General features: G+C 36.1%; 1 protein-coding gene across 2 annotated transcripts in view; it reads left to right on the top strand.

Annotated features, from left to right (window-relative positions):
- Window positions 1-20,475, top strand: part of RALGPS2 (Ral GEF with PH domain and SH3 binding motif 2) — a 100,170-nt gene that overhangs the window by 24,792 nt on the left and 54,903 nt on the right. For both annotated transcript variants that reach the window (XM_009892850.1, XM_009892849.1), the window contains exons 5-7: window positions 6,707-6,796; window positions 10,227-10,319; window positions 14,383-14,509. In XM_009892850.1, the coding sequence (XP_009891152.1) occupies window positions 6,707-6,796; window positions 10,227-10,319; window positions 14,383-14,509 (310 nt within the window). The remainder of the gene's footprint in view (window positions 1-6,706; window positions 6,797-10,226; window positions 10,320-14,382; window positions 14,510-20,475) is intronic.

Below are 20,475 nucleotides of genomic sequence, written 5' to 3'. Positions count from 1 at the left end.
ACTTTTTGGGTTTTTTTGACCATTTCAGATTTTAATTTTTTAGAGGGTGTTTCTGTATTTTGCTCTGTGGAACATTTATGAAATCTGTTCACTGCATTACTAATTGATGGGTGGTATTCTTGATTTTCTTCAGTCTTAGTTTTTATAGAAATCCATACAAAACTGGCAATATGCATACAACAAAGGCAGTAAGGAGAATAAGGTGCTAGAAATACTTGCCTTTTAGTAATACATTTATTCATAATAGTTGATAGTCCTGTTTCCCTGCAAAGAATTGCTAGCTGCTAAAGGGAGCCTTACATATTTTCATTACCTCAGAGTGTATGTTAGATAGTTGTTGATAGTCACTGGCTATTTCATCAGTCTTAATTTCCTTTTTCTACTATGCTTCATTTGTTTCAAAAACTGTTATTTTTGATTGAAAGATAGGTCAATCTGAAAGAAACTATAAAACTAGGTGATTCTCAAAGGTCTGTAGTGCCTCAATTGTCTTTGAGCTTGTTCAGTATGTTTCAATGGACTAAAAGACCTACATTACTGTTGTAAGTTTTTTCAGTAAGGTAAAGGAGAACCTTGAATAAAATGCAGCACTCTGACTGGCTTTGAGCAGTTGTCTATAGAATTTCTTGTATTGTTTCTCTCCCTTCCCTTTGGCTTTGCATCTGAAGGCCTTGTTAGAAATGATGCAGTCAGAAAGGGACTAAGACTTATTTATGAACCCTCCCTTTCTGTAGCTTATCTTGGGAGAATACTAGAAGAGCAACAAATACACAAACAGAATGTAATAGCGTTGAGACTGATGCCATGATAGGTGGTTTATAGTTCTCTTTGACTCTCATTGTACAGCTATTCCATATAGTGATACGTACACAAATATAGCTGCAAAATTTCTTGTCATAAGGTTTAGATTTGTAATTAAGCCTCACTCCACTTGTGTGCTTTCTCTTCAGCCATAAAAGTTGGATGTGCCCCTCTGTCAGCTTACAGGTTCTTTCACTAAGATTGTCTTTGCTTATGTTTTCTGAAGAGCCTTCCTAATATCTTGAAAAACATGTTTTCTGTTGTCTTTAAGCTCCAGCGAAGACCTCCATCTGACAGGATCTGTCCCTGGCTTTCATTTCCCTACTGGGTTTCAAACATTACATTGGCTGCTACAAAAGATTCCCTTTCTTAGATGCCTGTTATTGCTGGTTTTTAATGTCTAAAAGAAATACATTTCCAGTAATATGAATTGTCCTTGGGACACCCCGAGACAAGAACAGTGGTGAAATCTGGAGTGTGTCTTTGATGTGTCAGTGGGTTTTGTGGAGTCATCAGCGTAATCAAGACAGGCCAGTTTGAGGCTCTATTCCATTGATTATCTCCAAAGAAATGGAAAAGGTCTCTCTTTTTTTTTTTTTTTTTTTTTTTAACAGGCAGACAGTAAGTACTTGGAACCATCGCAATTTACCATTAAATCACCTGGAACAGGACAAGTAGCTTTTCTTTCTGTTTTTCACATTGTCAGCACCATCACATTCGAATGTTGCAGTGCTTAGGCTGTCTCTTGGACTGCATTTAAAGCCAAAAAATGTGAAGGCATTTCTCGGTCTTCTTTCCTATTTCTTTTTTTCCCTTGTTTGTTTCTGCGCTCTTTAAAGTGTCATTTGAAAAATGTTGATATAGCCTGTAGGAGAAACTCTGCCTTGAAGAGTCAAAGAATAGGTAATAAAGAGGAAACAAGCCCAGCTATTTAATGTCTACTCAGATGCTGGGTAAGTTTGCTTCTAACAGATTTTTTGGGAAACTGCTGCATGCTGCTTTGGTGGCTGTGGGAACATATATTTTTCTCTTCCGAGAAGTTTGCATCAGCCTTTATTCTGGTACCAAGGAAAGTCATCAGTCTTACCTTTGAAGTACAGTGGGACTGGAGAGGGGAGGGAAAAGGGGCAAGTATTGTTTCAGTCACAGGTTCATGGTAGTACCTCAAATTTTGACTTACTGAGACAGTACCGTGGATTATTTTTGATGTGGTGTGGGCCTGTGGTTCCAAATGCGTCATTGCGGAGGCCTCATTCATTCCAATAGTAATATCATATTTAGATTCACCATCCTTTCAGGAGCAGTGAAACCCAAGAATTCTTATGGGATAGACAGTGGCAGCTGGGAATAAGAAGGCACGGTGGAGTAAGCAATTTTCATCTTCCTCGTCTGATTTGTGTCTCGGCGTTCAGTTCTACCGTAGGTGCTTGCTCAGCAGAGTGTAGTTCCTGTTGGGCACGTGCCCCACTTACCTGGCGGTTTCTGATGCTTAGACCCAAAGTAAGTAATCAGGAAAACCATTGCCACTTTTTACTATATCAGGCAAGAACACATTTCATCAAACTTTTGTCAACCTTTGAAATTTCACTGGGTTTAAATTATGCATTATGCATCTGTCTCTTTCCTTTTCCCCCCAATGTGCCAAAAGAAAACCATGAACAGCTCTCACTTTATAAGTAAAGAGAATATTAAATCACTAACAGCTGCTTCACAGCAAATTGATCTGCTGATAGTATTTTGGAAACAGTAATGATTATGTGTAGTCAATTGCAGTCCACTGAGAATGAAGTAGTGTATTTCCAGCATTAGTTATGTGATAATTATATGTGGTGCCTGTAAAAACAGATCACGTTCAGGGAAGGGAAATCAATTGAATCATTCCATGCCAGGTTTCTTTTATTCTTGAAGAATACATTGCTACGGGGTACTCCATAGATCTACACATCTACTATTAAGTATTGGTTTTAAGTATGTAATTTCTTTACATATTTTTTTAAAAACTCTGCCTTTTTCAGCTTTCCTCTAAAAGTTAGTTGTATACTTGCTTACTACTGTTGTAACTGGTAAATCTGCCAGTGTAAAATTGTCAATTTTGCTTCCTTACTAAACCATTGTTCTCTATCTTTTGAAAACAAATGGCTATCATAAATTTCAAACAAAGAGGAGTGTATTTTTTTTGAAGATTGCTGTTAGAAATTGATATGAAAACATTTCGTGGTTTATGTAGAGGTAACTTGCTCTTCTGGTTATAAGAGTATCTGTATTAAAAACCTCTTTCTTGAGGTTTTTATTTAAATGGAAGTGGAACTGTGCTGCCACAGAGCTTAAAATATTAAAGAAACTTGTCAACTAGATTGAATACATTGGAACAATTTTAAAGCCAAGGAACCCACTTGAAAAAGGCAAGTTTTTTGTTTTATTAACTCTGTGAAGCTGTTTGGTTTTTGTGTTTTTTGTGGTTTTGGTGTGTTTTGGTGGTGGTGGTTTTGGTTTTTTTTTAACAAAATGCAGACGTTATGTAGGAGAAGTTTGTCTTGAATATTGTAGTGTTGCTGAGTTGCAGTGAAGTGTGATAATAAAATTTTACTAGGGCTATCAGAAACTAGAAAATGGGGTGGGGAAGAGGTTAGTATGCTTCCTTTGGATACAGAACAAAAAAGACAGGAATCCTACCTTAGCGGTAACAATGCAAGGTCAGTACTGTCTGTTTTATATTACATGCTTTTTGTGTACCATATTAGAATGTTTTTAAACAGATATTTGGAAGAATTATCCAGAAACTCTATTAAAGAGAAGGTCTCGAATTTGCATAGCTACTAACTAGCACAGAAAGCACGATTAGTTTTGGAACCAACAGCTATGAAGTTAAAAGCACCAGTACAACAAAATAAGTATTTCAGATAAGGCAAACATGGGATTGAAGAAAAGATACGTTTAAAAGTTAAGCATGTTTTTCTAGGTTGACGTATATTTGTGTATTTATATTCTTTCCATTAAGGTCAAGGGTTAAATGCTATCTTGAACTGGTATTAAAGGCATTGATGCCCAGAGGCTGTGGGTCGTCTATCTGATTGATATTGGTGGGACAGTGTGAGAAATAGTAACATTTAAATGCAGTGAGAGAGGACTTGAAGCAAAATAACCACAAAATATGTGTGGAACAAATATGTGTGATTTTTGTGAAGAATGAACCTGGATAAAATAAAGTGGCCTATTGAAACAAAAGGATTTATTTAAATTGTTTATCTTTCAATATTTGGAATGAATGCTGTCTAAAGACACCAGTGAATACACAAGACCAGCCCAAACCCAATGTCAATGCCAGTAAAATCACATCAAAGAGGAGTGGAGGTGGTTGGAGTGGAAATGGTTAAGTGTGTTTAATTCTTTATCTCCTGCTTACTCTGTCAATGAAAGGACTGGATAGCTCTAAGCTTCGAAGAAAGTTTTGCATTTTGTTCTGGTTTGTTTTTCCTGCAAGAGCTTGGAAGTGTTGAAACTGGGCCTGGCTGGGACTGGGATGGAAACCAGGCTTCCTTGAGTAAACAAGAGTACTTGTGCGGCACAGTGCTTATGTCACTATGATACTAATGAACTTCCATAGAAGTCAGGGCCAACATAGTAAATTGGTTGTTTTTTCATCCTTATGAAAATGATTGAGCATTGCTTTGTATTTTGAGCAAGTGTTTCATAGTCTGGCCTACTGCAAGCAGTCTCCTATTACATCGATGTTCTGTTAACTTGAGACTGATGAGATTTGGGATTTTAAGCCATAGTAATATGTGTGTTGTCTTTACCTGATTCTTTATGATACGAAAGTCTATGTTAAAAATTTAAATTGCCTTGATCTTCAAAGAGAAAGTATCTCCTTAGAAACTTGTTCAGCAGTCAAGGGAAAAGTTGGTTTTCTCAAGCTGTGTACCTACAGCAGCACATCAAACTCAGGTTTAACTTTTCTTTGACAATATTTTGAAGTACTGTACTGTAGTATTTATGTGTTCAGTACTTATGTATTTTATAGTAATGCTGTTTGCACAGAACCATTTTTTTATATTTGTCAGGGTAACAATTTATCTGGAGAGACTTCATTTAAAAAAAAAAGAAAAAAGAAAAGAAAGGAAAAAGAAAACTAAGCTCCATGGCTAATTCTTTCCTAGCTAATACAGCCTTAGACAAACAGACCAAGGGAAAGCAGTTATTAAGCAAGATGTTTGTGGGTTTTTTGGTGGGTTTTTTTGGTAATTCTTCCATTTTCTGCTTCCAAAGAACTCTTGTGTTTTGACATCCCAGTTCTCATCAGATCACTGTAACTTCACTGAAAATGTAGCAATTGTGGAGGTGCGGATCTTCTCATGCTGTTCTGTATAAAGCGCTGTCATAATGTACAAAGTGAAACAGGATAAACAGGATATTTCATTTTTTTAATTGGAAAATTTAGGCAGGAACATGAATGTGTACGCAGTGTTAGTTTACAATAAGTGGTTTAGCATCACTCTTAAAAATCAAGGCAGCATCACAGGTTGAAAGATGTTTTTGTATGAAAGCATGCATTTCATACACTGTTTTCAGTAGCTTTGTAAATGGCAGTCACGCTGTATCTTGCTAATTGTTCATTTTTCCTAACTTGTAGTGAATACATGAATAAAAGCTATGTTATTTGTTACCATTTGCTAATTATTTGCTGTTGTTTCATTACAGTTATGAAGACGTTTATTTTCTATCATTCTGCTTCGTGCTAAAGTATATGAGGGCAGAGGTCATGGGAGGAGAAAAGATTAGAATTTAGACCTGTTCAAGAATGTTTTATTAAGTACAGCTTTTGTGATGCATCCATGTAACTACGAAATGCAGCATCCATCCTTCATACCATACTGAATAGAACAGTGATTTTTCTACAACAGTGAAGTTATTCCTATAAACCTTAACAGATAAATACGGTAGCATGCTGTGTATTAGCAGGTAATCAGCATAGCCAGCAATAAGAGTACAAACTATGAACTCCAAGTTATAGCAGAGGCTTCCTACCTCATGTTCCTGTTTTGTTCAGGTGATATCAGTCTGATTATTATTTTTATTCAGAGGTGTTGCGGATTTGGAAATGTCAGTGAACTGTAGTTGAAGCTGTTCAACTCATCTGCAAGTTGACTAGTGCAGCTCGGAAGCTGTGGAAAAGCAAAATCAAAGGATATAATTCAACTTTAGGTTTTTTATTCCTTCATTTTGTAGACTCTCTTAATAAAATTTCTTCATGATTTTATTTTCTTGGGAGAACATTGTTTGAAGCTTGAGAGTTTTGCCTTTTGCTTTGTGGCTGTGAGATCTCATGTTCAAACTTAGCCTGAAAACAAGTCTGTTTGCATAGATTGTGCATAACTCATTCTGCTGAGGTTTATTGAGGTGTACTAGCAGCAGAAGGGTTTTCCTCATCAGAAAAACAGTTCCCAATGTCTTTGTACGCAACTAACTGATGTGACAGATTTTACGCTGACAAGTTCTACCCACCCACACGCTTACCGGGAAAAGCAGGCACCAGAACATGCGCTCTCCAACAAAATAGTGGAATGCATGGCTACCAGTTATGAAAGATAAAAGATTCAATTCTAAGTATAAGTTGGATTTATTAGTTTGATTTAAGCAACTGCTTGACCAGGTAATGGTAGAAGGTATCTTGGGTAAGAATGAGCAGAATAACAGAGCAAAACACTTTGAAAAAAGTTTATTAGTGTCTGGGTTATATTGGTTGGGGTTTTATAGTATAAGCATTTGCATCTTCTAGTATGTATTCAACTTTATAGATGGAAGTTGAATGCTGTGAGACTTCTAATGTATTACTTATGAAATAAAAGTATTAAAAGTGTAATGTTGAAGCTCTGTATTTTAAAAAGGCAAATTTTCTTCTTTTTAGGTAAGCTTCTGGGTTGTTAGAGAGATTCTACATGCACAAACTTTAAAAATAAGAGCTGAGGTTTTGAGCCACTATATTAAAACTGCGAAGGTAAGAATTTGGATTGGGGTATGTGGGGGGGATTCACCATGATGGAAGTTCTTATACTTAAGTTGGTCAGTTCAAAAATACACATGGGTAAATATTTATCTGATACCTGAATTAGCTGTGGTTGTATCTGTTTGGCTTCTGCATGTAACAAAATTGTCAGAAATATTGACAGACCAAAGTCCTGAAATGGAAGCCTTTGTTTACCAAAAAAAAAGCTTAACTAAGGAAATGCAAAGATGCCTTATTTCAAATATTGTTTATTAGATAATAGAAAACACAGTTGGTGAATTATAAAAACCAAAATGCTGTGTGTAGAATCAGTTCAAACAACATCAGTTGGAACAGTAGTAGTTTGTTTGCTTTTATTATTGGAAGGAAAGGATCTGTTATCTCTTGTTCCAATTGTGGCATAAATAATATCAACTTAATAAATATTGTTACAAAACTATACTTGAACTCAGAATTAGAGCTCTCATCCTGTGATATCTTCCTGAAAACCTTTAGAACTAACATTAATAAGAAAAGGGTCAGCAAATCTTGACTTACATGTAGATGAACCAGAGTCCTGGCCCTTCAAACAGGATGAAACTTCTTCATTGTAGCGTGGAGAGACGAATGTTTTTCAAATTTTTGCTGTCAGACAGTGGCTGACTGTTACTACAGCTAACTTCTAGGACCTCCTCGGGTTACCTGCAAAAAAAATGTACAATTTTTGTTAAATACCTTGGTATTAATTTTGCAAATGCATTCTTTGTCTTGATATGCACATTTTTAATGAAGTAATATTTTACTTCTACAGGATTTGACTATAAATTTTGAGCAAAGCAAGCTAATTTTCTAAGATTCCCCAGGCTTTGCTCAATAATCATGCTATGGTCACAAACTTTTAAGGATCTCTCTTAAATATCCTTTGATGTCTGAGTTCATGTACCTTCACCTCATGTATTTTTAAAAATCAGTTCTTGTATTTTAAAAAAAAAAAACACAACCAAACATACAAAAATTTGCCTCATAATCCATGTCCCTCCATAGAGGCAAGGAGGTTCACCTGTGTGGTCCTAATGCAGAATGGATCTTGGAAGCCAGGTGGAGTCAGGTTTGGTTAGTACTTGGATGGGACTTGCCAGTGCTGGGTGTTGTAGGCTCTGCTTTGCGCACAGCACCCTGAACATGCCTGATCTCATCAGTGGACTGCAGAGGGCAGGGTCTGCTGAAATGTTGCAGGGTTTTGACAGTTAGGTACTCTAACAATTAGTTGAGCTTTGCTTACCTATGAGTTGTAAAAATCACAATTACAAAAACCAGGAAACCATACATGGGGCGTCTCTTATATCTGTTCATTTACTTACTGTATCTATTATCTGCTGTTTTCCTTAAATATGGCTGCTAACATGAAGTTACTGCAGTTAGTACCATTTGAAGGATTTTCTATTTACACCAAAGCCACCATCAAAGCAGCTTGTTGCCAGGGGTCACACTAATTAACTTTTCTTCAGAGAAACTGTAAATCCACTCTACAGTGTATTCTTTGTGCTGACAACTATCTTTCTGTAGTATAGCTATCAGTCCTTTAATGGCATCTCATACTATATTGCTTTATGCATGAACTAATTGGAATTAATAGTCGCGTTCCCCTGAAGTTCCCAGATTATCCTGTCTGGTTATGACTTCTCTTTCAATGCTGGCAGCAGCTACGAAAGCCCTTTTTTCATTTTTAATCAGCTACACTGTCCTTAGCCACAGTGAACTTTTATTACCCTGTTTGGGGATGTGTGTGTGGCGTGGGGGAAGGGTTATTGTGTAGGTGAGGAGACAAGCACCAGCAGTACTATTTGGAGGAAAAGTAGGACAAATATATATACAAGTATATGACAAATATCCCCCCCCTACCACCTCACCCCATAAAATATTGATTCCCCTTTACACACAGTTACTAAAGAATCCTCCCAAAAGAGGATTAGGAGAGGGAAACGCTTCTTCAGTAGGTGTGGACAGACTCTCATTCATCAGTAGTCGTGCCGGAATCGTAGGGTTCTGAGTCCCCAGAGTGACATTGCTACTAGGGTGCCCTGACAAGTAAGCATTAAATATGGCATTTCTGAGTAATGCCTATGAGGACTCTGTTCTATAAAAGACTGTTAGTTTTCTGCCAGTGTGTTAAGTAGAGAGATTATAATTTGCCCTGCTCCAAAACTATTCACCAGAAACCCATCCTTGCAGAATTGCTTTCGGCCTTCCAAATATAAGGTCTCCTCTGATATTCAGCATTTATTCAGAATCAGGTTAGTCTAATTTTTTTGTCCTATTATCTCACGAAAGGTCTCCTAATAAAGAAAACTTGGGTAAGTTGAGTTTCAAGGGGGGGAAAAAGACTTCCACCATTTCTCAAGTAGGAAGAGATCCTTATATTATTGTATTGTTTCTAGCTAGAATAGTAACCTACCTTGGTGAATTTTCCAAACAGGTTAAACAGGATTTGCATAATGTGATTGAGCATCCATTTCTGTATCGAAGTCTTTTTGTTAGGGGTAAAACCTCAGTTTGTGTGCACTCCACCAAAAATCCCTGGGTGCTCATAGCTATCAGAATAATCGATATTGCAGAAGGGCTTAAGGAACAGCATTTTCTTTTGGATCATTTTTAAGCTTTCATGACAGTAGTACCAGTAGTCAATTGGCCAAGGCAGATTGATGGTTTTGGAGACAGAGGAAAAGAAAAAAAGAGGAGAGGGAAATTCCAAATATGTAAGAAAATGCACTTACGTGCAGTATTTCGTAGAGACTTTTAAAGAAAATTCTTTTATCCTGATGTTTTCCCTGTTCAATTTTGATTTCATTGTTCCTTTCCACTAGTTAGTTTTAGTTGTCATACCCCCCAAATTGTCTTTCAGTGAGACAAGTACTCCAGGTAAGCGGCTTTTGAAATTTACCTGCTTGATTTCATCCTGCAACAGTATTTTGGGGGGCTTTGATGCAGCCGTGGTAGCTACATAAACTTGCGGTGCCAAATTCATTTACAATATTGAGTACTGATTACATCATTCACAACTGAGTTATCCTTTTTTAGCCTGTTAAGTTTTAAAATTCTGTTGAATGCTATGAATGGAATTTGTTGGGTTTGAATGTCAGAAAAATTCTGGCACTTCTAATGTATGTTCCAAGATGTATGCCTGTATAGATTATTTTTTTTAAGGGTTCTCTATGGACTATGAAACAGCCAGTATAGTCTAATCCAAAACCGTATAGCTGTAGTAAGGAAAAATATTAGGAGGTGCCATAAAAGTGGTATGGGCGTACAGCAGTTCACTGTAACTAACTCGTCTTTTTAGAACATGCAAGATTTCTTCACTTTTAGGTTGTTATTTATTCTATAGTCATTTTTGACAGCACTTGGAATGATGTTTATTGTTATTGTATGTTTTTGTCCTCAGAAACTGTATGAGCTGAATAATCTGCATGCTCTTATGGCAGTTGTGTCAGGCCTACAGAGTGCTCCAATCTTCAGGCTGACTAAAACGTGGGCGGTAAGTGAGCAGCAGGACATTGGAGGGGATTTAATCTATTCTTAGGAAATTACAACATTTTGTAGCTTGTTTTCAAGGGTGCAGTAATTACTACAGATACTTTTAATCTTGTACTGTGTATTAATGTTTCTAGTGCTTCTTAAGTCTATGGTTTCCTGGTGAATTTTTTTTTCCATTCTGGCATGGAAATATTTTCCTTTGAAAAATGGTTCCCTGCAGATTTTTCTAAACACAGAGGCTTCTAATTTGGCCAGAAGCTATTTTGTATTTAGTTGCTGGAAAATTATGAATGCCAAAGGGGGTTGTACTTTAATTGTTTAGGGGTTTATACTGTTGGATTTTTTTTTTTTTCCACGGAGAGCAGATGTCCAGAAACTCTTGATTCAGTTTCTGTAGAGGGATTTGTAGTTTCTCTGACTGATAACGAAATCTAGCAATTTTCCTCAGAGTTTTCAGAATTATTTTCCTAGTTACAACAACTGCATTACACAGTATATTTGTAGGTCTGCTTTTGTACATTTATGAAAGAATGGTGGTGTTTGGAAACATTTTTATTTGACGTCTATTTTTTGACGGGAATTAATATTATTTTTGCATAGTTGTATCCTTGATCAGAAGAACACTAGGAATGACTTTTGCTCATTGATACCTCAGGGCTAAGAAAATACTGTGCTTGATTGAGCCGTACATTGTGTAGTTATCCAGCTGCATAAACAAATGAACTGTGACACTTTCGAGTGTGATAGAAATCATCAGGTGACTTGAATACTCCTGTGCAAGGGATCCATATAAATAGATTGTTAAAAAGGGCTAAAAACTTTCACTGAAGACGTGTCAGCACCTCCTCGCATGTCACAAAAACTGTTTCTTTGATAACGGAATGATAATGTTGTTTTGTTATGTCGATGAATTGATGCCTCAACAGTTTTACATAACTGTGATGCCAAATTGATTTATTTTGCGGGATTCGTGTCTCAAAACAAATGTCAACTATAACTATATATTAATAAAACCATATTGTTACTACCATAATTATGCTGTTCGGAACTGGGAGTCCCCAGTTTGTTTTCCTGCTTGGTCAACCAGAGGTCCTGGTTTGCATTTAGGAGGATTATTTGTGTGCTGTTGGCATATGTATCAGTTTTTCAAGTTTGCCCCTCCTCCAACCTCTGAAATGCCAGGTAACTTCTCCCACATTTCTGCAGGTGTTTAATTTCTCATACAATCCCAAGCGAACCTCTGCTGTCATCTTATATAAGCCTTCGCAAATTCAAGTTGCAGGATAGCTCCTAGCAATGTGCACTGCAAACTGATTTAGATGTCTTTCTCTTGGAAGTTCAGTTTGTAAATTCTTGAAGTAATTCTAAGCCTTTGGCTTTGTGTATATTAAAGACAAGAAAAGACGTGAAAAGGCACACCAAGCTGTTATTTGAGTCAACAAGTCATATGAGTAAGTTAAACAGTAACCTTCCAAAACCTTCATTAAGGAAGGATTTCTTAATTTCTGAGGTTATTTGGTTGTGGGTTGCTATGAACTAAGTCAGGAAAATATCCACAAGTATATTCACTCCCTAAAAGAAAAGAGTCACCTTATACGGATGGAATCTAGAGTTGAAAGGGGCCGTTAAATATTTGCTTGGTAATCTAATGTTCCTAAAAAAAGACGAAATTCATGTCTTCTGACGGTATGTCTGAATATGTCTGAAATTTCTCTCATTCATTGTCTGCACGCCCTCTGAACTCTGGAGAATTATAAATGCTTCTATTCTGTGATTTGCCTCATTCAAAACTTTAAAAGAATTACGAAACTCTCTAAGAAAGTACTTAGAGTAGAATAGAATATTCTACTTCTCTCCATTTAATGTAAAGTAAGTCTAGATGACCAGCTAGGACTTGGGCAATGTAAGGAAATAATCATTAGGCGTCTGAAGTTAGGTGAGCGAATCCTGCCTGATACCTCAGCTCTCCTTCCTTACATTTCCAAAAGCTGGTCGTCAGTACTGGCACACTCTAATTAGGAAGCAAAGAGCAGTCTGGAAGGCTCCAAATCCTTCCCTGCTATTGTAAACTATCAGCCTTAGCTTTTGTTGTCTGTGCACGTGCATCTCTTTGCTGTTCCTTGCATCCTTTGAGCCTAAGAGACAAGAAAAAAATTATTTGGAAAAAGAAGCAGCTCCAAAACTGAAGAAATAATGGTTGGGTCCTTACTTGGCCGCACAGAAACACTTTTAATATTGTCAGGTTCTCTGTGCTTTTCAACATGAATGCAGAAAGTGGAAACATGATGTGAATTTCACCGTGAGCACAAGGGAAAGTCATACAGGATCAACTTGTTGAGAGATTATTTGAAGAGCCTGAAATAATATATCAGACTCGAGCAAGAGTGTGCAAATCAGCATGTTTTCAGGGAAATACAATTCATTTAAAGTCCAAATTTAGTCTGTTATTATGCCTGCTAGTCTTGTCTTACCTTCCAGTCTGCAAAACTAATAAAAAGCCTTCCAGACACTAAATGGAGGCAAAATATTTTAGAATATTATTACAAGGCAAGCTAATCTAGGCTGATTAAACTGGAACCATCTTTGAGAATACAAACTTCAAAAGATAAATGTCCTGTTCCGGTGGTTGGAAAGAAGTCATGCCTGTCTACTGTTTCCTTGTCCTGGAATTGGCAGATGTCTGCAGTTTTAGTGATCCTGAGATGCTTTTCATCCGAATATTGGAACCAAAGCTAAGGATGTAAATTAATTGCTGGAATGTCAGAGATCAGCATGTCTTGGGAAACAATTTACTATCAAAAAGTTACTTTCTTCTGAAAGCCAATATTTAGTTTGATGTTGTGTTAGCTATCCTAATGAAGACTAGGATATAGGAAATGTAAGTAAAAAGAGCAGCTATTTCAATACTGAATTTACAGCTTTACAGAAGGGACACTTCTCTCATGTTCACGTAAGTTTATCGTCACTGAAAGAGACATGGGAATATGCATAAACATTTAGTGATCTGACCCTTGTAATTTTTGCACTACCAGGTATCTTATAGGGGAAAAATTGTGACTGGAATACTGAGTCTTCTGACAGAATGTTCAGTGGGAACATCTTATACCCTTCTTTAAATTCTGGCTCTGAATTGAAATGAAGTCTTTAATGTGGTTTTGCAGAAGTAGTTCAGCTAGATGTTTTAAAAAGAACTTACTTTCCCAATCTTACAAAGAGATCCTGGTTGCTGTGAATTCTGTTAAGGGAAGGGACTTTTGGGGAGGTGGAGAGGAGGAATGGACAGTGAAGGAGATCCATAACTGCTAAGTTTTGTATTAGAAGTGGACATTCCTGTAATATTAAGAGCCAATGAAATTGCTAGTTGACAGAACAACATACACAACCTGTATTCAAGTCCATAATGCCTTCTGTAAAGAAAAATGAAGTCCTTACTCTTTTCCAGATCTCCAAGTACATGGATGTGTGTATATCTGCATATATTGTTTTTAAAATTGTAGTTTAGTTAAAGATTTTTATGAGATCTTAATGGTGGTGTTTTGCTTTTTGGAAAATTACTTGTTGAGATACCTCTCAATTCAGGAATAAGAACGTATTTTGGAATTTGGGTTTTTGTGAAACTGGATTAGTATGCAACTTCTCAGCATATCTCACAAAAAAATGTTAACTTGCGGATAATTGGAGTGAATAAACTACTGGTTGGAAATATTGTAGATGTGCACAGCACATTAAATTGTGATGTGTGTTAGCTAGATTAGTGTTTTGATAAAACATACATTATTTCAGAAGGATCCTCCAGGATGCCAAAGTTTTACCTGGTTTATTTTTTAAAAGGCTAGTTTAAATTTAACAGCCAAAATAACTAATTTTCTTTGTGAACTCTCCAAGTATTCATCCTTAAGGAGTAAATGCTGTAATTTTGAAGTACTTGTATTTAAAAAACAAACCAATAACCACAACAATTGGAGGGTGAGGGTGGAAATCCATGCTTGTATGGCTAAAAGAGAAATCGTAATAATCAAACTTAACCTCATCTGGGTTTGCCTTTTTTTTTTTTTCCCTCCTAGTTATTGAGTCGGAAGGATAAAGCCACCTTTGAAAAGCTGGAGTACGTTATGAGTAAAGAAGATAATTACAAAAGGCTTAGAGATTATATCAGCAGCTTGAAGATGACTCCTTGTATTCCCTATTTAGGTAAGTATTTCTGGTGGGAAACACTAATGACAAACATACTTCTCCAGTGATTACACAATTTGACACCATCTTTTCAGTATTCATGAACCTATTTCAATACTTCAGTAAAGGATCTATAACCACTAGTTGATTCTGGATACTCTGTATACAGCAAAAAATAACCTCACTAGTTTCGGAAAGAAAATAGCTATTAAATGTCACAAACACTTCAGGTTTCACATAGTTTCAGTTGCGTAGGAAATTATTTTCCCATCTGTTGTATAGATACACTGATTGACTTCTGGAGAAGTACTTAAACTGTTATGCCTGCTAGCACTCTTAAAGAGCTAAATACTTGACTGTTGCAGTAAAGATGGCGTTTAATTTCTGAGAAGCTATAAATCACCAACCTCTGAGATAAGTAAGTGTAGATCTTAGGGTTTGGAATATGGTAAAATCTGGAGATATTGCTGCATTTAATTGTTCTAAGGTTACAAGAGAAACTGAGTTGTTATAACTGAATCAGCTTTATGGAATAATTATGAGTAAATTATATTCCTGTGTATCTGAAAACTAGACAAATGTGTTTAATATGTATTGGGTTTGTTGCCAGGCTGATCTAGTGTTACTTAATGTGTTTCAGTTTAGTTTGTTTAAAGGGATCAGTGTGCTTTTCTTTGCATGTAGCTTTGAATGTAGCTTTTCTTTGATATCATAAGATTTTGGTAGTCACATAAAATAAAGGACATGTTTACCCAGTTTTTTCCATTTCCGAAAAAAATAGTTGGTGTTTTTGTAGATACGGGTTGCTCTTACACCTAAGGTCAAGATGTCCTCCTGTGGTCACTAAGGCTTATTAAACTGTAACCCCTTTGTTCCTGAAATTTGGTATTTCCTTACTCAGCTGGACTATTAACTTTTTCAAAATTAATAACTTGATGGTTGTCTTTAGGCTGTGATCTATGTGTCTGTCACAATATTATTCCAGTTGCTTCATAGCTTGATATGAGCAACAATGCCATCAGTGATGTTAGAATCATGCCTCTAAAATGCATATATTCAGGTTTTGTGAAATTAGATGAATTTTACTTGCTTTATACTTAAATAGAAAAAATTACTGTGCTGTGGAGAGCTAATAATCATTTTAATGACAAGTAGTCCTATAGAATTCTTCATTCCGTCTTCATTTTTTACTTCCCTGTTACATCTGCCCCGGAAACATCCATCACTTCCAACGTGATTTTAACAGCTGTTGATTTCCTGTATTTTCAAGTATTCAGATGTTTGTGCCTAGAATAGAAGAATGAGCATGAGCCTATTTTATCTGAAATGCAGGTGTGAAAATTGCTGGTGTGGCATACTATGATATGCTACCCTGTTTGTTGACATAGCTATTAAAAATAAGCCTGAATTAAAAGGGGCAAAGAAGCAGCCAAGCATAATGCAATGTGATTAAACATGTCATTTTGTAGCTTTCCTGTCATGTGTACACATATAGTATATACGTACTGTATATGATTCTGAAATGCAGTTTCTAGCTTTCCAGACGCTTTTTTACTTATACGCCGTAATTTTTGAAACATGCAGCCAGGCACAGGTTGTTTTCTTGCTGATCGTAGAAACCCCAAGCCAGCCTGCTGTCAGATTATTTAAAAAAAATCTCGTGATGCTCTAACCCGTGCCATTAGGGTCTTCTTATACTGCTATACAGAGAAACCTTTATGCATTGGTGTGTTTGTCTGACACTTTAAAAATACTGCCTTGATACATCCAAGTGTATATTTAAAAAAAAAAAAAGTGAAATGTTGGAAAGTTTCAAGTTTTGTTCAGTTACACATGTTTTCCTCAATACAGTAGCAGCTTCTTGTCTAACTTTAGTATTAGAGTAAGCTTTGGGCTTGACCTGATAGTTTGAAGTGAAATGTATATTTCTTTTCTACTTGGAAAGAAAGAAATGCTCTTTGCTGTGACCTGCTGTAGTTAAAGAATGTGTTGTGACCTGGTTTCATATGATACCATTTCTTGCTAATGACATGAAGAATGTACTCAAGCCTTTTTTTAATTCTCCAAAGGAATAGCAAATGCCCACTGGTGCACTCCCTCTAAAATTAATTTTGTAAGTTTTAAATAAGTGGCAAAAAGAACAAAATTGCCTTGAAACTACAGTCGTGATAAATCTGGATCTATCTTGGAAGATTGGCTGTTGTGTCCAATTGTTCTCATCTGATCAAAGCTTTAATCTCCAGTAAGACTTGAGTAGATTTGCAGGAGTCTTATTCCTAAAATTTCCCTCCCAAGGCATTTTTACAAATGTAAGAATCATATAGAACAGAAGTAACTTAGGTTGATTGTTTTACTTACTGTTTTAAGCTTACCAGCTATAGGTTATAATTCCTGAAAGGCTCTTTTCCTTCTGTTACTTCTGGCGTAAAATTGTATACGGGAGTAGTGCTGCTCCTGGTTTAAAAAGTGTAGAAAAGTCTACCTGAAAGCTGGCAGTTCGGAATTGTGATTACGGTATGTGCCGAGGAGGGGGATTAATCATAAGATCCATTTCCTCTCACAGTAAAAGCAGGGGGTGGGGTGGGGCTTTCTTCACTGTTGTTACGGAGATCCTGCAGTTGCCATGCTCCCCTAAAATGCTCTTTTGAAGAGTGCAGAGAATAAAGCCTGCCACAAAGTTACGTTTGTCATTGCAAATGCCCTCCGGAGAAATACTGGCACTGGTCGTGAAGGACCCTGCTTGGAAGGGCATAGGGAAAGTGTGCATATAAAGGAATTTCAGCTGCGATTTCAAGGATGAATGTTTTACCCCTCAAAGGTTAGTAGCTTTACCCTTATGCAATCAAATATCGAAGGTGGGTGTGGAGTGTCTTTCATGACCATTTTAGCATTGTGAGATAAAGCTGAAATGCTCTTTTTGTGTAGTCTTTGCAATGGGAATGGAGCCATAGAAGTACAGATTGTTTTCTTATTACCACAGTTCACTCACTGTGGGCAAGATAAAGATGTTCTTCCCCATTTAACTAGGGGGAGGAAATAAGAATGTTTTTTCAGTTCCTTGCAGCAGTAAGTGTGATGTGATTCCAGAGTTGTAGAAATGCAAGTGAGAGCAGTACGTTGTGAGTGGGGACTCAATAATTTAAATGTGAGTGCTAAGAGCCATGTAACACCAATGAAAATGTTCAGCATTAGGTCCTCATTATGCGATGTGGGATGTGTCATCACTGTTGCATCACCTGGTCAACTGTAGTAGCCAAAACAAATGGGAGCTGTATATGTAATGTTATAGTTCACCTTAGAACAAAAACCCATTCTCAAAGGGAGTCTTATCGTGGCATTAAGATTAATTTGAGATTGCACAATGAAACAATTGAGCCGTATCTTGAGAAGTAAGACTTTTATTTAACTAAGCAGTACTACCTTGTGAAATATTTTCTTATAGCTGTCTTTCAGGAATTATATCCAGAAACAGAAAAGCTGAAAACAGGTTATTGAAGTATTCCTCTGATGAATGTTCAGCAACTTCAGTGATAAAGCTTGCCATAGACTTTGAAAATGAATGTGAAAACCGTGTTTCAGGTTTAGTACAAGTTAAAGTTTTTCAAGGTCTGCTTGGTTAAATTTGGTCTGATAGTACAGGAATGGTGAAAGCTATATCCTTCACAGACAAACTGCTTCTGAATGTCCAGTGCAATAAGCATGAGGGATGCTACAGCCTCTTTTGAAAAACTTTTCTAGAAAAAGTGTGAGAGAAAACATAGAACTTCTTAAGTCGTTTACCCTGCTTAGAAAATTCAACCCAAAAGCTAAGAACTGATAGTTACAAGCATTTGAAAGTAGTAAATTATTCTACAGAGTATGAACTAACCTGAAAAAGAGACACTGTGCTTTCCCTCCTCGTAATCTTAAATCGGCAACTTAAAATTAAGTCTTTCCTTTCAGCAGACACACTGTACAATCTGAGCTTTCTCAGTGTATTTTGTAAATGTTTAGTTAACGCCATCCTGCAGCTTTAAATTGGGGAAGACTCACTTTTTAGATGTCTAATATATATGATTTAATATAAAAGTTGAGTGGAAGCTGATTTTACTTAGGGTTTACTGCAAAGTACAGCTTTCACTGACTGCACTGAATAAACAAACACTGTTTTTGTAGCAGGCAAGAGATTCTTGTGGTAAAATAAGATCTCTTCCAAGGAGAGGAAATCTGTCGGTTGAATGAACTAAAGCTGTCAGAAGTGTTCATTAAAGGAATGTTTTGGAGGGCATTTTCATCTTTAAATTTACCTGAACTGCTCTTCTATCTGGCTACACTAGAAAAAACAATTTAAATGTTTGCAATTAAAAAGCATTTTATAGAACACTCAATCAGTGAGGTCTGTACAGTATTTGTAACAAACAAATATTCCTCATATAAAGAACAAATTCCTAATTGTAATCTTAAACATGTCTGTTAGTTAAAATTCTTGGAATCTGGGAATGAAATATGCTGGAAATGATTCCCCATTTACACCCCACCCCACCCCACCCCCCGCCAACCCCAATTAAATATTGTTGAAACTTGTTGGCTTTGATCTCTGACCAAAGATTTAACTACAACCCTTGCAGCCATTAATTATCAATGAAGCTTTATGTACTCCAGAGGATGTACTTTGAAAGCAGAATTCTATTTTCTGTCTTCTGAAGTACAAATGAAGTTTTGTGTAGCAATTGATATCGACTAATTTAACAATAATATTAGATTATTCTTTTAGCTATTAGGGTTTCTTATGTTAAATAGGGCCAAAATTCCTTAAAATCCTGAAGGCACATAGGAGGTGCCAAATACATACGTTAGTTACAGTTCAGAACGGTGTATTTATTTTTTGTGTAATATTAAATTAGGTAAGCTGTGTGGCTAAGTACAATTATTAAATAATTTTATATACTAGGAAGAAAGCTTTAGTTTTGGAGACTCTGGTACCTGAAGTGAACATTTTGTTGTTTCTGATTTTGGAAGTATATTGTTTTGATGAAGTATATTGTATGGCTTTTGTTAAAGATTGGAAAAGTATTTTCTGATTAATTTCTTAAATTATGTGTTAATTCTAGTGGAAAACTGATATCTAGAAGGTAGAAAAATTAATATATACAGGATCAAAAGTTATTTACATGTAGGGGAAGTGAAATGTGTATGTCATAAGAGCAGTCCAAGTTTGGGGTGGCAGGGAGAATACACTCAGAGCTGATTTCAAATCTTTGTTTTACTGTCAGCAGAAAGCTCTGGAGGAAAACAACTAATATTCAGAGACTCGGTCCTTCTCCAAATTAGTATGTGTGAACACTTGTTCAGACCTCATCACTTCTAACTGGAGCAGGGGAGGGGTCTCCAGGTTTAAAGTCATGATTTTAATATCAGGGCTTTTCATTTTGCTATTTAAGTTCAAAGTATTAAGAAATGTTTTTGCATAGTTAAGGCGTGTGAATATGGGGATTGAAAGTGAAAAAAACACTGAGCAATTTAATTATCTTGTTTATCAATAATTTCATAAGATTACTTTTCTTATATTAGGAACATTTTGCCTTAGTGTTTTACAGAACGTATGATATGCAGATCTTAAGGAATTCTCTACACCACTAAGAAATTTTATATTTTATGTTTAATTCATCACTTATTATTTTGAAATAATTATTTGTTGCAAAAATTTCTCTTTTCTGGCAAAGCTAGAATATCTTCAATTTTTTGTGTAGCTTCTTGGATTAAATCTTAAACAGTAATGTGAGTTCAGATTTTCATTGAAAGTAATGCCAACATTTTTAAATAAATTGTTAAATAACTAATCCATTTTCACATTAAAGCAAGACAATGTCATTTCACATATTTACATTTAAGTGTTGAGCTAACCTGAAAAAGCATAAGCTTTTTAAGTGAAAAAGCTTATATCTTGTCATATATCTGGAATTTTTTACCAGCTTTAATGACTGTTTACATAAAGTATGTTGGAC

The sequence above is a fragment of the Charadrius vociferus genome, unplaced genomic scaffold (assembly GCF_000708025.1).
Source record: "Charadrius vociferus isolate BGI_N301 unplaced genomic scaffold, ASM70802v2 scaffold39, whole genome shotgun sequence".
Lineage (NCBI taxonomy): Eukaryota > Metazoa > Chordata > Aves > Charadriiformes > Charadriidae > Charadrius > Charadrius vociferus.
The sequence above is the reverse complement of the archived record's forward strand: the minus strand, read 5'-3'. Positions and strand labels throughout refer to the sequence as shown.